We start from the raw sequence: 16,900 nt of genomic DNA, 5'->3' as shown, positions 1-16,900 counted from the left end.
ATTCTGCCCCGTCATTGCTTACTCGCTGGTGACCTTGGGCAAATTATTTAACCTCTCTGTACCTGCTTCCTCATTTTTCAAATAAGCATAATTACAGTACCTACTGCATAGGCTCTTTTGAGGATTACTACGCTCACATGAGTGTAAGGGCTTAGGACAGTGCTTGGTACCTAGAGAGTACCACGTAATTGTTGAAAAATGCTTCTATTCCACAACAGTGTGAGTATACTGAACACTACTGCATTGCACGTTTAAAGATGGTTAAGGTAAATTTTGTTCTATTTTTATCACAATTGAAAGAATGCTTGTATTCTAGGGAGATCAAGTATAAAGGAAGGTCAAGGCCGCTAAAACTCTTGAGTGGGTTCCCTGGGGGGAAAAATGGTGGAACAAGCTGGAGAGTGAGGACCACTCCTTTGTCTCCATACAGTGACGCATAACATGGGCTGATGGTGGGAGAGGAACGCGGTCCTCCATAGTATTAGCAAGTTGTTTCCTTCTCTCCCAGCCCCTGCCTCCCAGAGCCCCCGCCTGCTCCCAACCACAGAGGAACCCTCCATACACTTGGAATTCGACCGGACAGATCTCGTTTGGCTGATCTCAGGGCCCATGTGTTGGGACCTCTCTGCTTCCTGCCTCTTGGAGGGCCTGGTGGCTCCTCCTCCCACCAGCCTCGGCCTTGGGTGAGACCTCCCCTCTCTCTTTCCAGCACCCCTGCAGGAATGGAAGCCTCTGGAATTCCCTTTCCCCTCAGCAGATCCCCCTGCTGGGCTTCTGTCCTCCTCGGGTCCCCAGCAGTGGGGCAGTCACTTACCCTGGGCTGCCGCCTCCTCCTTCTCCTCTTCCTACTCTCGCTCCCCGTCCCCGAGGCTGGGGAGCGAGGATGGGGAGAGGCTGGCTGCATTCAGTCTGCAAGGGCTGGGCCACAGCCTTGGCCTGGGCCCCATAGGATGGGAAGGGTGGTGGGGCTGTGGTGAGTATGGAGGAAGGCATGGGGTGAAGCAGAGTAGAGATGAGGTGAGAAGTGACAGAGAAACAGAGCTCAAACCTGTGGGCCTGCCAGCCGTGAGGAAAAGAGAAGAGGGTTAACATCAGTTATTTCAGGGTGCAGAAGGGATGGAGTGGAGCAGGACGTGGGGGACAGTGGGGCGCAGTGCTGACCAGGGCAGGAGGTTTGGGAGGGTGGCTGTGGAGTGAAAGAGGCAGAGGGGAAGGAGGCCAGGGAAGCAAGTGGGAGCCCAGGTGGCTAGGAGAGGAAGGGGGAGGGAAGGTGAGCCAGAAAGTGGGGGTAGAGCATGAGGAAGAGGGGGCAGAGAAGACACTGGAAAGAAAAATAGAGAGAAGAGTGTCAGTCGGAGGGAGGGAGAACAGAAAAGAGGAAAGTGGTAGAGGCACTAGTAATGTACAGCATAAAGTTGGGCATGGGTGCAGAGCCCCTCTCCATGGTCCTAACCAACCACTGCAGCTGGAATTTTGCTAACCTGGGACATGGCTTAACCTACTTGACTCCTCCTAGTGCTCCCGGTTTTCCTGTGTTCTTTTTCCCTTTGGACCTCAGATACAGATTGAGTTAGTCATACTCTTTAGTTCACTGCACACTATGCTCATTGGCACCGTTCTTGTTTTATGTATGTATCTATTCCCTCTGATTCCCGTACTCCTCACCCATTCCCTTCCCCTCTAGGGCAAACATTATAATGTACTGAAGTGTATTTTTAAACTTTATTTATTTTCCTGAATATCATGTATTGTTTTGTGTGTATCTTCTATTTATGCAAATGGCATTGTAATATATATATATGTACATGTATATATCCCATCCTATTTCTTACTCTTTTCAGTAAGTAAGTACTTACTTAAATGTCGCTCTGTGTGAGTCTAATCTGTTGCTTCTCACTGCTGCCTGGTATCCCATGTTGTGCACCCACAATATTTCCGTCTCCTACCTCCCCAGGATGGGTGCCCAGGTGGCTTGCAACTCCTACCACCAATAGCATTGCAGTGCACATCCTCAGAGAGTCTCATTACTGGTCTGAGAATTTCTTTGGGACATGTGCCCAGGAGCAGAATTGCTGGGCCATGGGGTGTGAGTGTACTTGGTACTATATTGCTGTCTGTCGGTGGACTTGGTCTAAACTCCTATAGTGGAGTATGAGGGTTCTGATGTCCCCACCTTGTGACCAATACTCGGTATTGCCCAGCGTCCTAATATCTGCTAACCACATTTGGAAAACGACCTTATTTCTGTTTTCCTATGCATTTGTCTAACAACGATTTTTAGCATTTTGCAATAGCCATGTTAGTTTTTCTGTCATTCCTCTAGGCCTTCCAAGAAGTATATACCTGTAAGGTCCCATGTCCCTTCCCCAGCTCCCCAGAGATGTAAAAACACTGAATTTTTGGAAAAATGGTAAAACCATCAAAATTATAAGCTGCAGAAATCACAAAAGATAGGTCACAGTTCTCTGTGTTTTATGATAGTGTAAGAAGATTATTAATAATCAATCAATAAATAAATAATTATACCGTGTTTTCCTGAAAATAAGACCGGGTCTTATATTAATTTTTGCTCCAAAAGATGCATGAGGGATTATGTTCAGGGGATGTCATCCTGAAAAATCATGCTAGGGCTTATTTTCTGGTTAAGTTTTATTTTCAGGGAAACAGGGTATAAATGTGTGTGTGTGTGTGTGTGTGTGTGTGTGTGTGTGTATGAGCATATATAAAACTTACAGATGATTTAAATGGCTAGTATACATATAGAGAAAATGTTCAACCACCAAGTTATTAAAGAAATGGATATCAAAGCGAGGTACGATTTTCCTAGAAAATTACAAACATAAAAACTTTATAATATTGAATGCTGGCAAGAGTGTGGTGAGATGGGCACTCTCATGCAACACTGGTGGACTGAGAGAATCAGAAAGAGAGGGAGGTGGTCAAGGGAGGAGGAAGAAGAGAAAAGAGGGAAGGAGCAAGGGAGAGATGGAAAAGAGAAGGAAGGATGTGGCATCAATAGGGGAGAGGAGCTGCTGAGGGAAAGGGAGGAACCCAGAGACAGAGACAGAGACAGAGAATACAAAGGAGGGAGGGTGGGGAAGAAGCAGAGAGCCGAGCCTGGGGCACGGAGGCAGGATGAGGGCTGGGAGGGCAGCAGGCCCTTGTACCTGTATTGATATTCACAGCGAAGGCGTCCTCCTGGTCGGGTACCAGGCGGTCAGTATCATCCTTGGCCACGATGCTGATGATGTGGTACTCCAACTTTGGGTTGAGGTCCCGGTCGATGGCGGTGACATTGGCAATGACAGTGCCTGGCTCAGCTGACTCGAGCACGCTCACTGTCTGGATGGGATTGATGAACTCGGGGCGGCAGTCATTTACGTCATCGATAAGGATAGTGATGATGGCCGTGCCCGAAAGAGGGACGGTGCCTCGGTCAGTGGCCACCACTGTCAGCCTGTAGGAGTCCTGCTCCTCCCTGTCGATGGTGACATTGCCGACGCGGATGACACCAGTGACCGGGTGGATGAGGAAGCGGTCCTGAGCCCCGGCTTCTATTCGGTAGATCAGCTCCCCGTTGAGACCACTGTCCTCATCTGTGGCTGTGACCTGAAGGATGGATAATCCTGGGGGTGGGGGGTGGGGGTGGGATGGAGAGTAGCTGAGCACAGTGGGTCTTCAGAAAACATCACACCCACATACATTTATTGGAGGGTCTCACCACAGCCTCGCCACAATCTAGCTTTTATACATTTTTCATGCTTGCAGTTTTGTAGGAAAACAGTATCTTATTGTATTGTGTGCTGTTTAGTTGTGAAGTGAACAATTTGAAATAATTTAATGATTTGTTGTATCTTCTGCAAATTGTCTGCTTTTGTCCTTTGCCCAGTTTCTGTTAACTTACACAAATTATAGAATTATAATAATTTGTGACAAACGTCTTTTTTTCCATCATGTTGTTTGACTTTTGATATTGGTAATAATTATGTGATGTAAAGTTTAAATTTTGTAAGCACTGAAACGTAAGTATTAAAAATGTAATACTTTCCTTTTTTAAAGTTTTTCTGTTTCTTATATGCTTAAAACCTTCTTCTCCCAAAGTCAGATCACCTAAGGCTTCTTCTTTCATTTTTTAATGTTCTCTACTCTTTTTGTATTTTTTTCTTTAGAATGTCTTTGGATTTCATTTTGGTGTCTGAAATGGGGAGAGAATCTACACTAAATATTAATAGATGTCTTGCACAAAACTATTAATAGATAGTTTTCACTACTGATTTCATTGTTTCCTTTATCACATAATATTACGTATTTTCATTTACTGGTATCTATTTCTGGGCTACTTTGTCCCAGACTCTTGTGCTCATATCACATGGATTTTTCTTTTGTTTTGAAAATCAGGCTTTTGAAATATCTTTAATGGGAAAATGCTCAAAATTCAGTGTGTTACTAAGGGTACAAAATAGTTCAGAAGGTACAAAAGTTAATATTTTGTAATAGACTACATCACAGAAAAATAACTATATGGAACTACAGAAATATTATTATACTATTTGTTCTGGGTGATCTGAAGGCCTTTTTATAGACTGCTCTTACATCAAAATTTACTGCAATGAATATATACTACATTGCATTTGTATTCAGGTTACAATATGAAAAACAAGCTTCATTAAAAAAATAATCAGAACATATACAAGAAGAGCTTTGCAAGCAGTCTTGGGGAGAATGAAAGAGAAAATAAAGGAAGGCACCAACTGTGATAATAATAGTAATCACATTTATCACTGATTGGCTGATATTCACGTGGTTTGCAATACTGTAGTTTTGTAATATGCTTTAATAGCTGGTAAGGCAAATTTGACTTCATTATGTTTCTTTTTCAAGATGTTCTCATTCTTCTAGACCTTTAGAATCAAAGTTACCCCCAAATCTTATTTGATTTTGATGGGAGTCACATTGAACCTATTTTGATTTGAAAACGGTCAGTCTTTCCATCCAGGAATATGGGTGGAACATATCTTAATAGTCTTGTTTTGCAGACAAGTCCCTGTGGATCAGAGAAGAGAAGTGAGAAGAGACCTGGGTCTCTTGCTTCTCTCTCCAGGGCTCTCTCCACTCACTCTGCTGCCTAACCTTCTCTCAACGGGAGGAGACTTCTGCCTCTGCTCTGTGAGGCTCCAAACCCCACAGACCACGGAGCTCCTGCCTGGGGTCTGGGGCCGGGGGCTGCACCCTGCTTACCTGGCGGGCAGTTTTCCAGCAGGTGGATGGTGAGGGCAGCAGGGTTGAATGTGGGCCAGTTGTCATTGTCATCCAAGATGGTGACAATCAGGTCGGCGGTGTCGTTGAGCAGCCCAATGTCCTCAGCCAGCAGCAGCAGCTCCAGGACAGGAGGTGAGAAGGCTTCTCGGTCAATGACAACACCTGACCTCACCGTCACCACCCCTGGCACCCGGCACCACCAGCCAGGGAGATGTAAAGGAAAAGGGGTACAGTGGGGAAACAGGGTAAGCGCCAACCAGGAGGGGACAGAGATAAGACAGGGGCACGATATGGGAAAGAGATGAAAGAGGAGCAGAGAAAGCAACAAATGACTTTCTTCCCCAAAGTCTCAATAGCCAACATTTAAGGTGGTCCCCTAATGGCCAGTCTCCTGGGATTGTCCCCTCCCCAGGTGTCCTCTGCAGTTCTCCAGGGTGCTGCCTGAAATGAGTGACCCAGGGTGGAGGATTAACCTGCTCTATTGAGAGAGGTGACAGTATAGTGGTCACCTGTCACCAAATTGGCCAACTGTCTAGGACCAGACTGATGTGACAAGGTCTCTGGAGAGCTTTGGGTATGATGTGGGGGTAGCTCTTTGGCTGCTTCTGGCTGCCTAGAGGCCTGCGTCTCTGGCCTGGGCATGGGGAGATGGAGGGAGTGGGATGGGGGCTGTCCGTCTAGGCTTCGAGTTCATGCACTAGCAGGGCCTGTGCTGTCCCCACGCCTGCTCCTGGGTCCTCCCACCTGGCCCCCAGGTGGCCTAACCCAGCTGCGAGGTGGGGGCTGTGAGGAATGGGGTCTCCATCGAGAGCCCAGATCCCACACTGATAAGGGAGGTCCTAGATCTAGCAGTGGGTTCACTCCCAGCGCAGCTGGGCGACATGGAGCCAGGCTGGGAGTGTTGGGGGTGGGGGAGGGGGGTGCGCAAGTCTCACCGGTACTGTTGTCGATGTCAAAGAGGCCACTTTGGGCACCCAGCAGCTGGTACGTCACCACGGCGTAGATGTCCAGGTCTGCATCCAGGGCCAGGATGGGCCCGTTGAGCACCGTGATGGGGGTCCCTGGGCCAGGGGGACAGGGGTCACTGCAGGGCTGACCTGGCCCCCCGCCCCCCCACCCCACCCCCTTCCTGGTGAGCCATGGTTGACAATGGATGAGAGGGAGGGAAGTGAGGTGGACGGGATGGGGAGGCCCTGGGCCAGGCTGCAGCAGCCTTGGCAGACTGACGCAGATGCCTGGGGAGCGGCCTCAAAGCCCTGCTGGGGAGAAAACACAACAGTGGTGAGCAAGCCCCTTCGGCCCGCCTGGAGCACGCTGCCTTCCCAGCAGCCTTTGAGGCTGGCCACTCCGCCGGAGGGTCTGCGGTCTCCCTGACATCCCCTCCTGTGTGGGGGCCCTGTCTAGGTATACACACCCCACCCAGTCTGTCCACATGTGTACATAACATTCATATATACAGGTGTTGACCATACATGACTAGGAATCCACGTGTGTGAGGGACTCCGTGTTTACACGGCCACGACCCTGCGCATGGGAGCACTTGCAGGCCTGGGACTTCCCTGGCTGTACACCTGCTTCTGTAGGTGGGCACATTTGCACACGTGTGAGTCCACACATGTGCCCTGGCAAGAACATGTACTGGCACATGTGTGAGCATATACACAGGCAGGATTAAGAAACAAATTCATGTAGGGGGACATCCAGCCAGAGACAGGGAGTATCTCAGCTCATCTCTTTCTGACTTTGAATCTAAGGTTGAGGGACTAGAGAGTCTGGAGGAAGAGTGAGGGGACCTCCCTGGGGGACAGTAAAGAAGAGATTCCATTCCTGGGAAGAGAGGTAAAAATAGTCAGTGCATGTGGTGGTGGGGTTGGGTGGGGGGGAGAGCACTGCTGGTCTACCCAGAGCCCCTAGCCTCCCACCTCTGATTACAGATGTTTCCTGAGCTTCCAGAAGCCTCTAGGATACTCTGTGCTCCTGGGGTGCAGGGAGCAGGGAGGGGTGGGCTTCCTTCCTTCCTGGGTAGTCCTTATACTTAAATACCCCTCTTGGATGGCAGTGGGGCTGCTTACAGACCAGCTTGGGGACTAATGACCACTTCCAAACAGACATGTGGCCTCTTTGGTAGCCCCAAAGAGGCCTGGCAGCCTGGGCCCACGAGCCCCTCAGAGCTATGCCCCTCTCTCTCCTCTATGGAGGGGCACCCGCTGGCTCTGTGTTCACCACATGGTGAGGCCGTCTCCCCAGCCAGGCCTCAGATGGGTCCCCATCAGGCACGAGGGGGGTCCATAGGCCTCTGGTGCCCAAGTGGTGCCTGGTCGCAGCAGGTGTTCCCAGGTGGGCCCAGCACCTACCAGCAGGAGAGTTCTCCATCACCTCTGCATGGTAGGTACTCTCAGTAAAGAGGGGGTGGTTGTCATTCTCATCCGCAAGAAAGATCAGCAGGAAGTCAAAATCCTGTGGGAAGTATGATAGGAGGACAGGTTGTAGGCCACATTTTAGCAAAGCACTCAAGCGGGAGGAGAGTTGGAAGGTGGGGGGGTCAGGGCACAGAGGCAGATGATTAAAAAGCCCACAGTAAGGATCCAGAGACCTGGGTTCAAGTATCTGCTGTGTTAGAAACTCACTGGGTGGCCTTGAGCAAATAATTTCCCTGATCTGGGCCTCAGTTTTCCAATCTGGCAAATGGGGATCTTAACTCTCTCACAGAGGTGTTGTGAAGTTCACAGCACATTATTTCCACTGCAGAGGTGAGGAAACCAAGGCCCAGAGGGGGTGACCATTCAAAGCAGCAAGGCAAGATGGCGGTAGAGTGGGGACTAGCCACCCCACCATTCAGTGCTGTTTCCCAGGGTGACCCAGTTCCTCCTAAAGCACAGGCAGAAGAGGGGGAATGAGAGCAGGAGAGAAAAGAGGGAGGTAGGAAGTGACAGGATGGAAGGAGGGGAGCACAGGATGAGAGACCAGAGCTTATGAGTCCCTCCAGGCTAAAGTCTCCTCGGCCTACACACATGGGGAAACTGAGGACTGGGGAGGGCAGTGCCTTGGCTGAGCTATGTAGCTAGTCAGAGGCAGAGCTGAGATGAGCCAGACCCAACAACTCTTGGCCAGGGCCCTGCCCCAGACCTCCTGGGCTGGGAAGGAAAGGCTGACCCCTACCCCCAAAGGGACCGTTTGCTTTGCAACACCTACCTCCTCTTAGTAAAGAGAAACAACTTCTTTGGCTTTTGAGGGGAAAGCCACCCTTTGGGGAAAATGCAACCCTTTCAGAACCCCAGACGTGTGTTTGTGAATGCCTGCAGGCTGTATGCACACACAGGGCTATATGCACAAGTGCCAGTGGTTTGAGGAGGAAAGATGATAGCTGAGGTCACTGAGTGTTTGCCGTGTGCCAGGCACTGTGCTGAGGATTTTACGGATATTGACTCCCTCAAAGTCCTCTTCACAGCTTTGGGGGAGATGTGATCTTCACTTTGCAGAAGAGAAAGAAAAGGAGGCTGAGAGACATTGACTGGCCAAAGCCACACTCTCACGGACAGACAGAACTGGGATCTGAACCCAGCCCTTGCTCACTCCAAGGCGTCTGCATCTAACTACCGGCCAAGGTGCCAGTGCGTCTCTAGTACCCAGCCCTGCTTCCTTCCCACCCCACCCCATACCCCCTGCCCGCCAGCCTTACCCTCCTGGCTATCCGTGGGTTCTCTGGGTTGTCCTTCACGGAAATGGTCAGCTTGTACTCTGGGATCCGCTCGCGGTCCAGGGGTCGGTTCACGGTGACGATCCCTGTCTGGGATGGGGAGGGCTGGTGAGCTGAGCAGTGACCTATTCCCCACTGTTGGCCCTGGCCCGTAGATGCCCAACTGCTCTGCCTGCAGCTCTAAGAGTGGCTGTGAATTCCCTCCCTAAATCACCAAAGATATGGCCTAGAAGACCAAACTGGACTGGCGGCATCTTGCCAGAGCGAGAGTGACCCACAGATGCCTAGGTCTTGCTGCCTCCAGGGTATGGGTTCTCTGAGGACCCCCTGGTGCCAGCAGCCAGTAACACTCCAAGAGGCCAAGTGAGTACTTCTGGGGGTGTCTTGGTACAAACCAAGTGGTACTGAGGCTCTGGCCCCATTTCTGCACATGACAAGCCTTGGGGTTGACAGGGATCCCGAGATGGCTCAGCCGGGAATCCCAGATTCCATGCTTCCCACAGAGACTCCGAGTCCCAGTGGAGGGAGGGGGCTTAAGGAGGAAACGGAACCAGAAGGTGCTCAGACAGCAGGATAGCATAGCCTCGAGGGCAGGTCCTCTTTTTCAGGAAAAAGACTGGGGCCTCCCTTGGGTCCGTCCCGGCCCTACCGTGGCATTGATGGCGAAGGCCCGCTCCCGGTTGCCTGCGGTGATGTTGAAGGTGAGGAGGGCATTGCACCCGCTGTCAGCGTCGCTGGCCAGGATGTGGGCGACGAAGGTGGAGACAGGGGTGTTCTCACTGATGGTCACGTTCATGGGGAGGTTGAGCAGCACGGGGTCGTTGTCATTGATATCCAGCACCCGGATCCCTACCAGCATCTGCGGCACGTGGGGAGGAGGAGGACGCACAGGTGAGTGGGGAGGCCCAGGAGAGCGAGGAGGAAGGAGAAGTGAGGTAGCATGGTAGCTGAGGAGGAGGCGATGGGTGAGACGGGCAGGAGAGCAAAGTGGTGGCAATTGAGGAGGAAGGTGCGGTGGGTCATGGAGAAGAAACAGGAAGAAGTAAATGATAATGAAAAAGGCAACAGGATGCACATGATAGGAGGAAAGCAGGAAAGGTAAAGAGGCAGCGGTGAGGCAGAGGCAAGCTGGAAATGGCAGTGACAGGGGCAGAGGCCTGCAGAAGGCCTTCTGACCAGGCAGCGTCCCCAGCCAGCTGCTGTGGGGCACGGCTCTGAGGGGGCATGGCTGCCAGGCCCCAGGTCCAGGCTCTGTGGGTGAGCCCCAAGAAGCATTCGCAAGTCTGTCAGTGGCCCTGTGCGTCTGGACTGGCTCCAGAGCAGGCTGTGGCCTATCTGGGCACGAGGGTGGCAGTGTTTACAGGAGTCTCTGTGGCGAGCTCAAGGGCAGCAGATAAAGCCAGGAGAATGGGGCCCCCAGACTCACCGTGGAGCTGAGTGGGGGCACCCCCCTGTCGCGGGCACAGATGGTCAGGTTATAGAAGGCAATGGTTTCCCGGTCCAGCTCCACATCCTTCCGGACGCGCAGCACACCTTCCACGGGAGAGATCAAAAACTCCCCTGGTGCCACCCAGGAGAGGCCCAAGTTAGGTGGGAATGGCCAGGAGAGATGGGGAGCCCAGGCCTCTCTCCACTCCCTCTAGCAAGCTGTACTCGGCAGGGGTGGGGGACAGTCCTCCAGTGCACCCAGCTTCAGATCCTCATGGGACCTGCCATGGGCAGGAAGTGTAGGAAGGAGGGGTACAGATTACTGCTGGGGTGCAGGTAGCCCAGGGCCCACGCATGCCCTGATATGCCTGAGATGCCAGGCCAGTTTCTTTCCCTGGCCTGTGGGCAGGCGAGGGGCTGACACTGGGTAAGACAGTCACATTGAAAAAGAGGAATTCAGTAAAGCTGCAGGATACAAAATCAATATATAAAAATGTTGTGTTTCTATACACTAATGATGAGCTATCAGAAAGAGAAATTAAATAAAGGCCTGTTCCCCCCCCCAATAAAAATTTTAAAAATAGAAATTAAGAAAACAGCCCCATTTTTAATTACATCAAAAAATACCTATGAATAAACATAACCAAGGTGAAAGACTTGCACACTGAAAACTATAAGACATTAATGAAAGAAAGTGAAGACACAAATAAATGAAGAGATATTCTGTGCTCATGGATTAGAAGAATTAGTATTGTTAAAATGTCCACACTACCCAAAGCAATCTACGGGTTCACTGCAATTCCTATCAAAATTCCAATGGCATTTTTCACAGAAATAAAACAAACAGTCCTAAAATTTGTATGGAACAACGAAAACCCCCAAATAGCCAAAGCAATCTTGAGAAAGAAGAACAAAGCTGTAGGCTTCACACCCCCGATTTAAAACTATATTACAAAGCTATAGTAATCAAAACAGTATGGTTTTGGCATAAAAAGACATAGATCAACAGAACTAAATGGGGAGCCCAGAAATAAATCCACACATAATATGGTCAATTAATTTACAACAAAGGAGTCAAGAACATATAATGAAGAAAGGACAGTCTCTTCAATAAATGGTGTTGGGAAAACTGGACAACCACATGCAAAAGAATGAAACTGGACCATTATCTGACACCATACACAAAAATTAACTCAGAATGGATTAAAGACTTGAATGTAAGAGCTGAAGTCATAAAACTCTTGGAGAAGAAAACATAGGGGGTAAGCAACTTGACATTGGTCTTGGCGATAAGATTTTGGATTTGACAACAAAAGCAAAGGCAAAAAGAAACAAGTGAGACTACATCAGAATAAAAAGCTTCTGCACAGCAAAGGAAGCCATCAACAAAATGAAAAGACAACCTACTGAATGAGAGAAAATATTTGTAAACATACATCTTAGAAGGGGTTAATATCTAAAATATATAAAGAAATTACCAATACAATAGCAAAAACAAACAAACAAACAAACAAACAAACAAACAAACGGAAAATGAAACGCGTCCATAGAAGGGTGATGACTTGTCTCCACTCCCCCAGCAAGTTAAGGACAGACCAGGATTCCAACCCAGGCCTCTGGGTCTCAGCCCACTGCATCCCATGGGACTTGCGGTCTTCCCAGACGCCACCACTCAGAGCTGAGCCGGGTGGGAGGAGCGGGAGGGCGGGGTGGGACGGGGATGGGGTAGAGGAGAAGAGCGGAGGGGCGGGAAGCCTGGGGGGCTAGTGGGAGTCCAGTTGGATAGGAGAACAAAGGGGAGGGAAGGTGAATCATAGAGGTGGGGAGAGCTGGGCACAGGAACTGGGAAAAGGAAGATAGTTACTTCCTTTACTTTCCCTTTTGACACCTGGGGGGGGGGGGGGAAGGCCCAGAATGGGTCTCTGACTGCTCGGGAACACACAGCACATGAGGACGCAACAAGGACAGAGGCCCAAGCTCCCCAAAAATATTTCTCCACCTGCCCCTTCACATTCTACCTCACCATTCTCTGCCCCCAGCGCCTACTGCTCTGATTGATAAAAACAGCCTCTACAAGGCCCACCTGCAGCTGGGATTTCCCACCAGCAGCCCTGCAGGCTGGATTTCCTGAGCCTGACACTCCAAGGTCTCCAAAGAACTGGGGATTCCCTTTCTAGGGGTTTCCCAGCCCGTTCTCAGTCCCCAGCCATGTGAAAGCTGATGGCTCCTGCCCTCTCTCCAAAGCCAGCCAGCCCCTTGGAAGGAGGAAGGGAAGAGGTTCTGAAGGCTCAGGGGAGCAGGCCTGAGGCTCTAGGGCCTGGGCTCAGGCCAGACCTCCACAAGGTCAGCTTGCTGGGGGAAGTGAATGGGCTCAGGGCCCCAGCTGCAAATCATCCTTAGCAGCTTGCCTCGGGGCCTGAACTTCCTACCCCTCCACTTCTGGAGATACGGGGCTTTCCATGCAGTCATATCCCGTCTGCCTCCTGAGCTCACTGCTCTGTGCCCTGCGCATGTTACTGGGCCTCACCTTGATGTTCTCATCTGAAAAATGAGCTCATAAAGAGGTGCCACCCCAGGGCTGTGCTGGAGCTGGACAAGGCCCGTTCCACCTGTGTGTGCTAGATCCATGGCGGCTCTCGGTATCTGTCCTGTGGGGCCTCAGCTCCCGCTCCCCGCGCAAGGATGTAAGACATGGCGAGGCCAAAAAGGAACAACAACGAAGACATAGATAGGGGAGTCCATACCACTATATTCTCAATGGCGGCTGGTTGAAACACAAAAGCAAACATCCGCCAGTACCCCAACAAGGGGTCTTCCTGCACCCCAGTCTCCCTGGCGGCTGGGCGAGACACAGGAAGTAGGATCCACATGATCCACAATCCGCCATCCGCTTCTCTGCCAACCAACCGACCCCCTTGCTAACTGCAATCTGCGCTTGCTAGCTCAGCCTCGGCAGTTATATCAGTGGCCAATGGCTAACTGGTTACAGCTGATGGCCATCTACTACCTGAGCCAGCATCTTTCCACGTGAGGCCGAGAGCCTGGAAACTGCTCTCTGGGACTCTGTCCCCATAGCATCCCTAGGGGGATCTGGAAAGGGAGCCCACGCCAGCCCTTTCAAAGAACTCGGGGGCTTTCAGGGAGGATGAAGATGTAAGAAAAGGGCCCAAGGGGCAGCTGAGAAGACTGAGGCTGGCAGGAGAGGCTCAAGCAGATATGGCCTGTTTCCAAGTTGCTTTCCTCCTCACACTTAGAGAGGCTTGCACGAGCCCAGCATCCCCGACACCTCCACCGATAGGAGCGCCCTCCAGGCTGAGGCTGCAGTGGTGGGAAGGTGGCAAGGTGACCTTGAAACTGAGTAGCCTGGAGCATGTCCCTTCACCTGTGGTGTGTCATTACACCAGCTCTCCACAGAAAACAGCTCTGATTTGTAGCATTTGTCATTTTTTCAAGTTACCCATATGTTGTCACTGAACCTGGAAGGGATATGGAAAGTGGGTTTTGTGACCTCTGAGCCATTCCAGCACACGGTTAGTCATCGCTTATCTGTGCTGACACGAGGGCAGTGCTGGGTGACCCTGGGGTTATCGTAGGGCTCTGACTGTCTGCTCTTCCTTCCCACGGGAGGGAGCCCCGGCAGGCTGGGTCAGCCCAGGAAAATCCCAGGGTTCGCTCAGTCCTCCAGGGATACCCCATAAGACCCCAAATCCCTAAGGCGGACCCTGACCACATGTGGACTTAACCCCAGGGGTTTTGCTCATGACTCCAAAGGCCCACGGCAAGGAGCAGTCTGCAGTTTGCTGGGACAGATGGGAGCTCTGCATCCCGAAGCTGGATGCAGAGAGAGCCCCTTATTGGGAGGGGGCTCAGCTGCCCACCGGGCACCCACCTCTCAACCAGGCTTTGGCATTTTCCTGAACAGGAACAGGACTCCCAGGAAATTAGAAAACATCTGTGTTTGTGCAAGTAGCAGAGGAGAAAGACCCAGGAAGGCACAGTGCTTGGCCAGAGAGGAGACTTTTGGGACATGAAAGGGTGGCGGGTCAGGACAGAGTGACCCACCACAAGCTCTGGTCAGCGGAGGCTCCAGATCTGGCCCTATAGACTGGGTTTGTTTTTAGCCCCTTAATTGCAAATTCACCCCAGGTTCTCAGTTCCAGCCTTGGACATCTCCCAAATACTCCTCTCCAGGCCAGACCTCTCTCCTAAATTCCTGGCTTGTCCATGAAACCCCTACCTGACACCTCAAACCTCACCTCATCTTTCCTGCCACACCTGCTCCTTCCTCAGCTTCCCATCGATTAATGGCAACCCCCTCTCTCCAGTTGCTCAGGCCCAAGCCTTGGTGTCATCCTTGACTTTCTCTCACGTCCCACATGCCATTAGTGAGCACATCTGTTGGCTCCACCTTTGAAACATACCAGAGCCCACCGCCTCTCACCATCTGCCACTGCCCTGGTTTCGGTTACACCATCTCCAGCCTGAGTGATTGCAACCGGCTCCTACCTTGGCTCCCCGTTCCCTCTGAGCACAGGAACTGGAGTGGTTCTGTGAAAACCTAGTCAAACCATGGCCCTCCTCTGCTCAAAGCCCGCCTGTGGTTCCCACACCATGCGGAGCAAAAGCCCAGTCCTAATAATGATCCACAGGGCCCAACAACATCTGGCCCCGCTACCTCTCTTATCTCCTCTCTTCTTACTTGTCCCTTTGCGTGACTTCACGTCAGCAGGGCCTTGTGACTCGCTGTCAGGCACACTCCATCCTCAGGGTCTTTGAGGCTGTTGTGCTCCCCGCCTGGGATAACCTTCCCCAGGCATCCACATGCCCCACTCACCACTTCCTTCCGGTCTGTGCTCAGATCACTTCCTAGGACAGGTCTTCCTCGGGCCCCCTACCTAACGCTGTAGGCTTCACCCTGGCGCTCCCCATCTCCCGGCTTCACAGTTCCCCATAGCGCCGAGCACCTCCTAGTACACTAAGTCATCTGCTGAATGAGTTAGGTTCATTGCCTGTCTCCTCCAACTGCAACACATGTTCTACAAGGGCAGGGATTTGTGTCCGCTTTGTCCTGTTCTGTATCCTCAGCATCTGGATTATGACTGGCACATGGTACGTGCTCAATAACTATTTATCAAATGATCAATTAAAAATCAGCGTATTTCACCAAAATTTAAATTTCCATGTTTTTCCCACTTTCTTTTAAAAATGGGAAGGCCTGGCTCCCTGGGCCTGTATGTGGACACGGCTGCAACTGGCAGGAGCCGAGCTGCGGCGGCCACAGCCCCCACTACTCCCTCTGGTCTGCCTAGACCCCTTGCCCGTGTACGAGTATGTTCCCTGCAGGACCCCAGTGGGCCTTGGAGTTTGGGATTCTTAGGATTCCTACTCTACAGAAATGAGCGAAAACTGACTTGAGGAAACTGGCTCTGGCCATAAACCCCGCTCTTCGACTGAGGAGAACAGCCAAGGGAGTTGTGCAGGCTACTAATGGGTGATGATGAGACGTGCAGAGACATCCTGGTGCTAAATGTGTGCATTTGGGGGGTCCTGAAGGTTTGGGACAAGCATGCCATGCCTTCCTCTGCCCTGGAGCCTTTGCTCTGCATATGACACACGGGCATTTTCTATCTGATTCTCAAAGGGATATGTGACCCTCCAAGGCTACCAGCCTCTTCCCAGATTTCAGAATCTTCTCATCATATCCACGTGAGATGATTTTCATCATCTTATGGTTGGGGAAACTGAGGCTCAGAGAAAGCAAGATCACACAGTGTGTGTGTGTGTCGGGAGGCGCTCACTACCTTGAGGCCTCCTTTCTCATTCTGCTCCTGAGTGGGAGTGGGAGTGGGTCACTCAGATTGTGTTGCCTCCACCGGCTCAGGCCCCACTCACCCAGGGGGTCTCCGTCTACGATGCTGTACTCCACCTGCCCATTGGGGCCCGAGTCCCGGTCGTGGGCCAGGAAGGTCCACACTCTGGGCCCTGGCTGGCCCTCGGTGACATCAAATGGCCCCTCATAGTCTCGGGGAAAGGTGGGCACGTTGTCGTTGATGTCATTCACGTTCACAAGCACCTGAGAGGGTGGACACTTTTAGTCAGGGCTGACCCTCGCCAGCCCTGTGCTGGGCCCAGATCCCTCATCTGGAAACTACACCCAATAACCCTGCCCCATGGGGCTGACGGAAGAATCATACGGGGCAATGGATGTGAGGGCCTTCTAAGCTGTGCACGGGTGAGTTACTGTCGTTGCTGAAGGCTTCTTGTGGGCATACTCACACTATTGATAATAAAGCTCTGAACGTTTATTTATTGCTATCCTATGGTCATTTCACATGACCTCACTTGCTCCTCCCACACCCTGCAATAGTTTTTATTATCCTCCTTTCACAGAGCAGGAAAGTGAAGCTCAGGGAGGTTAGGTGACTTGCCCAGAGTCACACAGCAAAGAAGTGAAAGAAGAGGGATATGAACCCCTGTTGGTTTGACAAGAGTTTATGCTCTTCCCAGGAAGGGGAG

General features: G+C 51.3%; 1 protein-coding gene across 4 annotated transcripts in view; it reads right to left on the bottom strand.

The window, feature by feature from the left end:
• CDH23 (cadherin related 23) overlaps positions 1-16,900 on the bottom strand; it is a 393,436-nt gene that overhangs the window by 16,178 nt on the left and 360,358 nt on the right. For 2 of the 4 annotated variants that reach the window (XM_088792050.1, XM_088792049.1), the window contains 8 exons: positions 16,277-16,457; positions 10,383-10,516; positions 9,606-9,815; positions 8,939-9,046; positions 7,614-7,716; positions 6,195-6,320; positions 5,239-5,442; positions 3,168-3,626 (listed from right to left, as the gene is read on the bottom strand). In XM_088792050.1, the coding sequence (XP_088648176.1) occupies positions 3,168-3,626; positions 5,239-5,442; positions 6,195-6,320; positions 7,614-7,716; positions 8,939-9,046; positions 9,606-9,815; positions 10,383-10,516; positions 16,277-16,457 (1,525 nt within the window). Of the gene's footprint in view, positions 1-814; positions 961-3,167; positions 3,627-5,238; positions 5,443-6,194; positions 6,321-7,613; positions 7,717-8,938; positions 9,047-9,605; positions 9,816-10,382; positions 10,517-16,276; positions 16,458-16,900 lie in introns of those variants that run through there. The other 2 variants (XM_074339561.2, XM_019745844.3) reach the window with 2 other exon arrangements.

The sequence above is a fragment of the Rhinolophus sinicus genome, chromosome 15 (assembly GCF_057876585.1).
Source record: "Rhinolophus sinicus isolate RSI-liver-muscle chromosome 15, RSI-T2T, whole genome shotgun sequence".
NCBI lineage: Eukaryota > Metazoa > Chordata > Mammalia > Chiroptera > Rhinolophidae > Rhinolophus > Rhinolophus sinicus.
This window is presented reverse-complemented; position numbering and strand designations above follow the sequence as displayed.